Source organism: Enoplosus armatus, chromosome 3 (assembly GCF_043641665.1).
Source record: "Enoplosus armatus isolate fEnoArm2 chromosome 3, fEnoArm2.hap1, whole genome shotgun sequence".
In the NCBI taxonomy this organism is placed as follows: Eukaryota; Metazoa; Chordata; class Actinopteri; order Centrarchiformes; family Enoplosidae; genus Enoplosus; species Enoplosus armatus.
The window spans coordinates 23,168,741-23,176,391 of record NC_092182.1 but is presented as its reverse complement, the minus strand read 5'-3'; the positions used below and the strand labels follow the sequence as shown (position 1 = coordinate 23,176,391).

The window sequence follows — 7,651 nt, the reverse complement described above, 5'->3', positions numbered from 1 at the left end:
ACAGTTTGACTTATGAAGGCGAGGGCAGTAAAATAAAAGTCAGGACGCTGGACTTCATCCTCATCTTCAGGCTGATCAACAGGAAGTTAGAAATGGTTTGTTTACGCTCGCTCTGATTGTTTCCTCTGAGACTCTGACGTTGGAGCAAACGTTAGCTTGAGATGAGACAGGAAATGGTGTCAGAAGACCAGTATGAGTTCGGTTTGTGCCAAAAATATGTCAACTGCTGTCAGACAACACCAGTCTGTCATTTAGGTCCAGACTGAAATATTTCTACAACTGTGAAATTTGTTTCAGACATCAAAGTGTCCCTCAGGATGAATTGTAAAAACTTCTGTTTGATCACTTAACTTTTCATCTATAGCGCCATCTTCAGGTCAAACTTTCAAATTGTCCAAAACTTTAATTTATGTCCAAAAACCTGCAGGACTCGTGACATTCAGCCTCAGCTCTACGTAGTGTTCGCTAATAAAGCTAAATTGCTAATTAGCAAATGTTGCTGCGTTAACACGCTAAAGTAAGAAGCTGAACATTAACATAATGTCACTGTGAGCATGTTAGCATGCTGACATTAGCATTTAGCTCGAAACACGTCACAGAGCCGCGAGCATGGGGGTAGACTCTCTAATTCTTTAAATAAATAAAATAATGTTTTGTTCTTTCATAGGAAAACCAAAGAATCCCTTAATAAAACCATAAATAGATTTTCACATTATGGGACTTTGAAGTCCTATTTTTCTTTTTTTTTTTATTGTAATAGAGAAAAAGATTAAGGCGGTTTTGAAAAATGTAAATTGCAGTTGAAACCTGTTTAGACTCACTTCCAGCAGGTCTGACATGAATTAAACGGACACTGGTGTAACGGGGTTTACCGTCCACCTCTGTGCTCGGTCAGCAGTGCGCGCGCCCGCGGCAGAGAGCCCCGCCACCGTGCAGCGTGAACGCGCCTCTCCATGCGGTTTGATTAAAGAAGGAAAAGCAGAAAGAAATCAGCTGATGACGAAAGGACATGAACCCGTTCCTGGAGCGGAGAGCAGAGACTGGTTTTGGACCTCTCATCTGAACCCGGTCCCGGTGTCCGGGAGGGGGGGGGGGCGCTTCTCCGCTCAGCTGCTCCGCTCTTTGTCAGCCGGTTTACACACGGAGACCCGGGCGGGTTTGTGTCTCTGAATGAAGCCGCTGCACCGGAGAGCGACTCGTTGGTTTTAACGCGTTTGTGACCCGGGAGTGTTTTAATTTCTGGGGGTTTCAGAGGAATCTGCGCTGTTTGGATTTATTTTCTGCGGGATTTAATCACCTTTTGTTTGGAGGAAGAAGCGGCTGATGCTGCGGTTCATAGTGAAGTCACTCTGACGGAGGAATCACCGGATCTTTAATTATCCTTATTATCAGCCGGTTAACGCTAATTCTTCTCCACGGGACTGTGGGAGTGTGGAAACAGCGCTGACGGGGTTATTCCACCTTTACATTGTGGATTTTTAAATTATTCTGAGTATTATTTTATTATTTATCATAATTGACTCTGGGGAACGGCTTTCCGTTTCCTCGGTCTATTGTGTGCAATTGATCTGTCAGTCCCGGACTCTGTTAGCTTGCTCCGGTCCCGTCCCGGTCCTGTCCCGGTGTGTCCCGGGTTGAGCTATACCATGCCGGAGTGCGTCTCGGTGCCCGAGTTCTTGCAGGAGGTTCTGGAGGACTGGAGCTCCCCCACCACCTCCTCCTTCACCTCCAAGATGATCAGCTGCAGGAACACCGTCTACCTGCTGGAGGAGGTCAGAACCGACACAGGGGTGGTAGTAGTCTGTAGTAGTATTAGTGGTAGTAGTCTGTACTAGTATTAGTGGTAGTAGTCCGTAGTAGTATTAGTGGTAGTAGTCTGTACTAGTATTAGTACTAGTATTAGTGGTAGTAGTCTGTACTAATATTAGTGGTAGTAGTCTGTAGTAATAGTAGTAGTAGTGGACCGGAAATGTACCATGTATCATCTGGGAGGTTTCATCAGCCTGATGAATGAGATGCACCAGTTGTGTTTGTTTCTTCTTTACAGTCAGGGCCGGACTGAACGACTTGGGGGGCCCGGGGCAAAAACGAGCTGCCTGACCCCCAATCAGCTCCCCCTCTCTGTGTTGTTTTTCTAGATTAAAATCAGCGTAGTTGTCAGCAATTTCTACCCTGTCTTCTAGAAATTGCATTTATATTCTTCTACTTTACAACAGCAAATTCGTGTTCAAAGAAATGTTTTTCCACGACATAATGACGACACATTTTTATGCAAAATGTTCCCTGAAAACGAACAGTTGCAGTCAAAAGTATCTAAACCTACAACCACATGCAGGACGACTCTAGACTTGAAACCCGGTCGACCCCAACACCCCGACCTCTGTTGTTCTGGCACAAGAACAAAGCACTTTTAACATAATTTAAAAAATACATTTTGGCATTTTAGAGATACTAAGGTAAAGTTATTTTGTCAGCCAGTGTTAGGACCTAAAATATATGAACATATTTCTCATATAGCCATCATCTGCAATTTCTCATGAATAAATAATAACCCACCATTTTCATGAAGCAGCTTGTGGAAATGAATGAATGTACAAGTGATCAAAGTTTGATTCATTACTGCTGGATCTGTTGGTAGTGACAGATACAGAGATACATTTTCCATATTGCTGTGAAGGTTGTGCACGATTTCCCTTTTGTGTCTTGCACAAAGTCAGTAAAAAAAAGACAAAAACAAACTAGTGTGTATTGTCATCAATAATCAGGACACATCTGGAGTCATTTCCTAAGAAAGCTAATTAAATACTTTTCCTCACACGCCTAGTTGGACCAGTTTTGTGTCATTATGAGTTTTTTTTGCCTGTAAGAACTGATTTCCTACTCTGAGACGCTTGATGGGTGATTTTTTTGCCTCGGGGGGGCTCCTTGTGGGTTAATCCGGCCTTGCCAGAGTCCACGTTGACGTCTTCAAATGTCTTGTTTTGTCCGACCAACAGTCCAACAAAGAGTCGATTATCAAAATAGTTGTCAAATATTTTTCTGTCAATCTACAAATCAATTGATCGGCTAATTGTTGTTAACAGTTTGTGTGGCTTTGAAGTTGCTCTGCTGCTGTATGATGTCTGTTTTTGTGTGTGTGTGTGTGTGTGTGTGTGTGTGGGGGGGGGCTTTAAAACCAGTTGGCGGCAAACCCCCCAGAACACACACACACACGCGCTGTTGGTCAGTGGAGTCGTTGACCCGGAGACTTCAGATCCTCGATTGCCGTGCCCCCCTTTTACCCCCAACAGAGTCGGCATATGTTACCACGGCAACAGATTAATCCTCATTAGTATTCATTGTTATTGTTATTTAATGGTAATGAAGGGGGAGATTATTATTAATGAGGATATGAGTTCATCTGCAACCTGCACACTTATGCTGCATTCATGGGAAGTTTGAAAGTTGGAAATTACAACATATATGAGAAAAATTGTTGCATTACATGAACTGGACTGAGTGGATCCAGACTGAGTGGACCCAGTTTCCTGATGAGGATTTGTGTGTGTAGGAACTGTAACATCACAGACCACGAGGTTAAGATATTGTTGCATTTGAGGAGCAGGTGTGTGGAAAAGCATCCCAGCATGCACCGGGGCAAACGATTCATGGACATTTAATTTAGTTATTATGAGCAAATGTGGTTACACCTCGATGAGATGCCAAAATGTCAAAATAGACATAGAAAATACTGAAAAGTACAAGAATAAAAATGCAAATGTGTACTCTATTTGTAATTCTAATCTACTTTATGAAATTATTTAACCACTAATTTAACCATAAATCCGATTCTTTGTGTAGAAACGAGCGTACGGTTGATAAATGAAGCCCCTGGTTTTTGAAAGTGGAGTGAACAATACAGATAAAAGAAATGGACTCATTTTTGTTTACTTAAGTGAATTAAATACTGAATTAATAATACAAGAAAATAATATAAGAATTGCCAACAAAAGGCCCTTTTCACTGTAGACGTTTTGACATGTCACAGTAAGAAAAGCTCAGGGGTAAATAATCGATGAGCTTTGGTTTCGGGGTCCTGGTATCGCTCTCGCTGGCTCACTGTGGGACACTCACATAGAACAGAGACAGCGTTAATGTTTGTGACACTTTTGCTTTTCCTACTGAGTCAAAGTGTCTGCTGTGGAAAAAAAAGTCAGATACACAGAAATAATAATGAAAGCAAACTGTGCGGCAAAATCTCTGAGGATTGACAAATCTTCTCTTGTGATTATCGAACTGAGCTTCAATTTAAAAACGGCAACATCTGACTTCAGCTGCTGCATGTGGAGATTTAGATGATGAGAGTCTGTTGTCAGAGAACAAAGCTCGTCCTCTGTGTGTGTGTGTTGAGTCAGCAGGAGAATTAGTGCCTCTCCACCCGTCCACACACACACACACACACACACACACACACACACACACACACACACACACACACACACACACACACACACACACACGTTCAGCATATTCACATATTGTGTTCTGTTGTGACTGTGTGTGTGTTCAGGTTCTGGACAGTGACCGGTTGGTGTTGCAGAAGATGAAGAAAGCTGCTAAAGCGAAATACACATCAGGACAAGGTACACACACACACACACACACACACACACACACACACGTTACTTCCTGTGCTAACTCTACCTCTCTCCGTCAGACCACGTGTCTCACCTGGAACAGTACATTCATTCGATGGAGAAGCTGTCGGTCAACTGTCACTCAAACGGAGAGACGGAGGTTGGCTCTGCTTTCTGCCGACTGGCAGACTTTTCTAAAGAGCTCCTCTCTCCCATGAAGAACCTGGTAAGTCAGCAGTGATAGACAGTCCGACATCGCAGAGGTCAGAGGTCACAACACCCGCACCAGATAACAGTCGCTGAAGCGACTGAGCTCTCAGTCTGTTACCTTATTCAGCTCCAAACCATCTGGGTCTTAACTGGTTGACTAGAAAAACAAATTTAAACCCTGAGATTAGTACTTAACTGACTTTACCAAACTCCCATAAGAAAAACATCAAATGAATAACTAGATTAGCAAGTCCAAACCTTTGAGAAAACCTCATGTTAAAACCAACCTGATTTTAACAGTTGCATTCAAAACTTCCACTGGAAAAATGTTTGATTTAAAATCAGTTGGCTTTTAACTAGTCTATTTCAAACTCCACTGAAAAAACAAATAAATGAAAACATATGATTCACTCTTGACTGGTCCATTCCAAACTCCACTGGAAAACCCTCTAATTAAAACCAATAGGCTCTTAATGGCTACTGTCAAAACTCCTGAAAAACTTCTGATTACAATACAAACTGTGTCTTAACCAGTCCCTTACAAACTCCATTGGGAAATCCCACGATTAAAAAAATCTTATTACTTAACTGGTATTTAAAAAAAACAACAACCAAAAACTTGCCCCTCTTAAAAACCAGTTGGCTCTGGTCCTTTCCAAACTTTAATTGGAAAAATGTCTGATAAAAAACCAATTGGGTCTTAACTGGTCCATTCCAAACTCCATTGACAAGCTCTCTAATTAAGAACATATGATTTGTTTTTACATGGTCCATTCCAAAGTGAAAATCATCATCATGTTACTGTTGTTCATGTTAAGCACAGTACTGAAAGTATTACCCATAATGCCTTTCAGCAGTGAATTTTCTGTGTGTGTGTGTGTGTGTGTGTGTGTGTGTAGTTAAAGAGCATGCTCCACAACATCAACTTCTTCCTGGACTCTCTGGTTAAAGGAGACCTGAGGGAGGTGAAGGGGGTGAGGACTTTATCTTTACTTACTGCTTTTATTTCACCTTTACAAGTTATTATTATCATATTTGCTCCTCGTGGCCTCAGGATGGCGCTGTCTGTTCTCAGTAAAGTTCATAATAATGATCAGACGTCGGATCTGTGTGTTTACATTCTGTCATGAAGCTCACTGAGGAGAACGAGTTCATCCTCAGGAGCAGGAATGTGTTAATGTTAAAGTTAATGACAATAAGTGGATCTGAAATGTTTCCTCCTCTGACTGTCTGTCTTTCTCTTTGTAGGATCTGAAGAAGCCTTTTGACAGAGCATGGAGGGACTACGAGAGCAGATTGTGAGTGATGATCACCCTGTGATGTGATCAGGTTTTAGAGCATCCTGGTCATGTGTTTGTACATGTAAATGTCATCATAATGGTTTCAGAAACCTGGATAAGTTCTTGTCGAGGTTCTGAGAAACCTGAACGTGTCCACACATCAGCCAGGACAGGACAATGAGATAGGATGAGGTCTGGAGCACACAGTTATAGTAATAGTTTTTAATAAGGTAATAATCATTTCAACATAAAGCATGTCTTAAAATGAAATACCCAAAAACCAAACATCTGATTTCAGATTTAAATATTCCTCTCCGTCTCTTGAGGCCTCACAGAACAATTGGATAGAAGAAAAGCAGGCAGCATTTATTTAATATGAGACAGTTCATACAGCTGCATGTCCTTCCTTAGATTACAATGGGAACTGCAGTGAGAGGAGAGGGTATGTAAGGTATCAGAAATGTCTTGGCAGTTAGCAATTGGCTGGGTTCATTCCTTATCAATATGCAGCAGGCACTGCATACTGCAGTTTAAAGTACATCACAGTCTCCGTCTGACCAGCAGCAAATTAGTTAAGAATTATTTAAGATGCATGTGTTTATTTATTTATATATACATATATATATATATATATATATATATATATATGTATATATATGTGTGTGTATATATATTATCATATTCAGGGTGTTACCTGAGGACTCTATACTGCTCGATTAACAAAGGAAGACGGCACCAGCATTTCATTAACACTGGCTGGATGCTTAAACTTCTAAAGCATACAACTCTTGGCTTAACCAGAAAGTTTAATAAGATCTGGCAACCTTTTCTGCTCCAAATCTGGACAAATCCCCATTAAAGTAGATGATTTCACAGCGTCCAGTTCCCCTTTTCTGGTATATGTGGTAAGTGAGTCTGTGTGAACCTGATTTATACTGTGAACATTCACTAAATAATAAATTAATAAAAAGCTCTTACTAAAGCTGTGTACTCCAGATCCCATAACATCACTAACTTCGGAAGATAAGTTGTATCTCATCCACAGTTACTGGTGATTTAAGTGGAGGAGCTAAATCCAGCAGTGACTGTCACTGTTTATACAGTAGAGGTTCAATATGTTGTGGACACGTACATGTGCCGGGACTACAAACAGCTACCAATTTATTTTTAATGGATTATGATTAATTGAATGTAAATAAAGTGTGTGTGTGTGTGTGTGTGTGTGTGTAGTAAGCAGGTGGAGAAGGAGAAGAGGGAGTTAGCTCGTCAGTATGGGATGGTGAGGAATGAGGTGAGCGGAGGAGAGATTGCAGAGGAGCTTGAGAAAGAGAGACGCTCCTTCCAACTGAGCATGTGCGAGGTCAGTGACTCCGCCTCCTTCTATGACTCCGCCTCCCCCTTTGACTCCGCCTTCTCCTGCTCCTCCATCTTTACGTATTGATTTCTTTTCCTCCTTCTTTCTCCTTCCTACTGCTACTCCTGATCCTCCTCACACTTCTTCACCTCCTCCCCCAGCTGCTCCTCAACGACTCTGAAACATATCCA

General features: G+C 41.6%; 1 protein-coding gene across 1 annotated transcript in view; it reads left to right on the top strand.

The window, feature by feature from the left end:
- The first annotated feature begins 1,646 nt into the window (after positions 1–1,646).
- Positions 1,647–7,651, top strand: part of unm_sa1614 (un-named sa1614) — a 17,529-nt gene continuing 11,524 nt past the window's right edge. Inside the window, exons 1-6 of the mRNA XM_070903534.1 lie at positions 1,647–1,772; positions 4,550–4,622; positions 4,697–4,842; positions 5,726–5,800; positions 6,075–6,124; positions 7,337–7,466. Of these exons, the coding sequence (XP_070759635.1) occupies positions 1,647–1,772; positions 4,550–4,622; positions 4,697–4,842; positions 5,726–5,800; positions 6,075–6,124; positions 7,337–7,466 (600 nt within the window). The remainder of the gene's footprint in view (positions 1,773–4,549; positions 4,623–4,696; positions 4,843–5,725; positions 5,801–6,074; positions 6,125–7,336; positions 7,467–7,651) is intronic.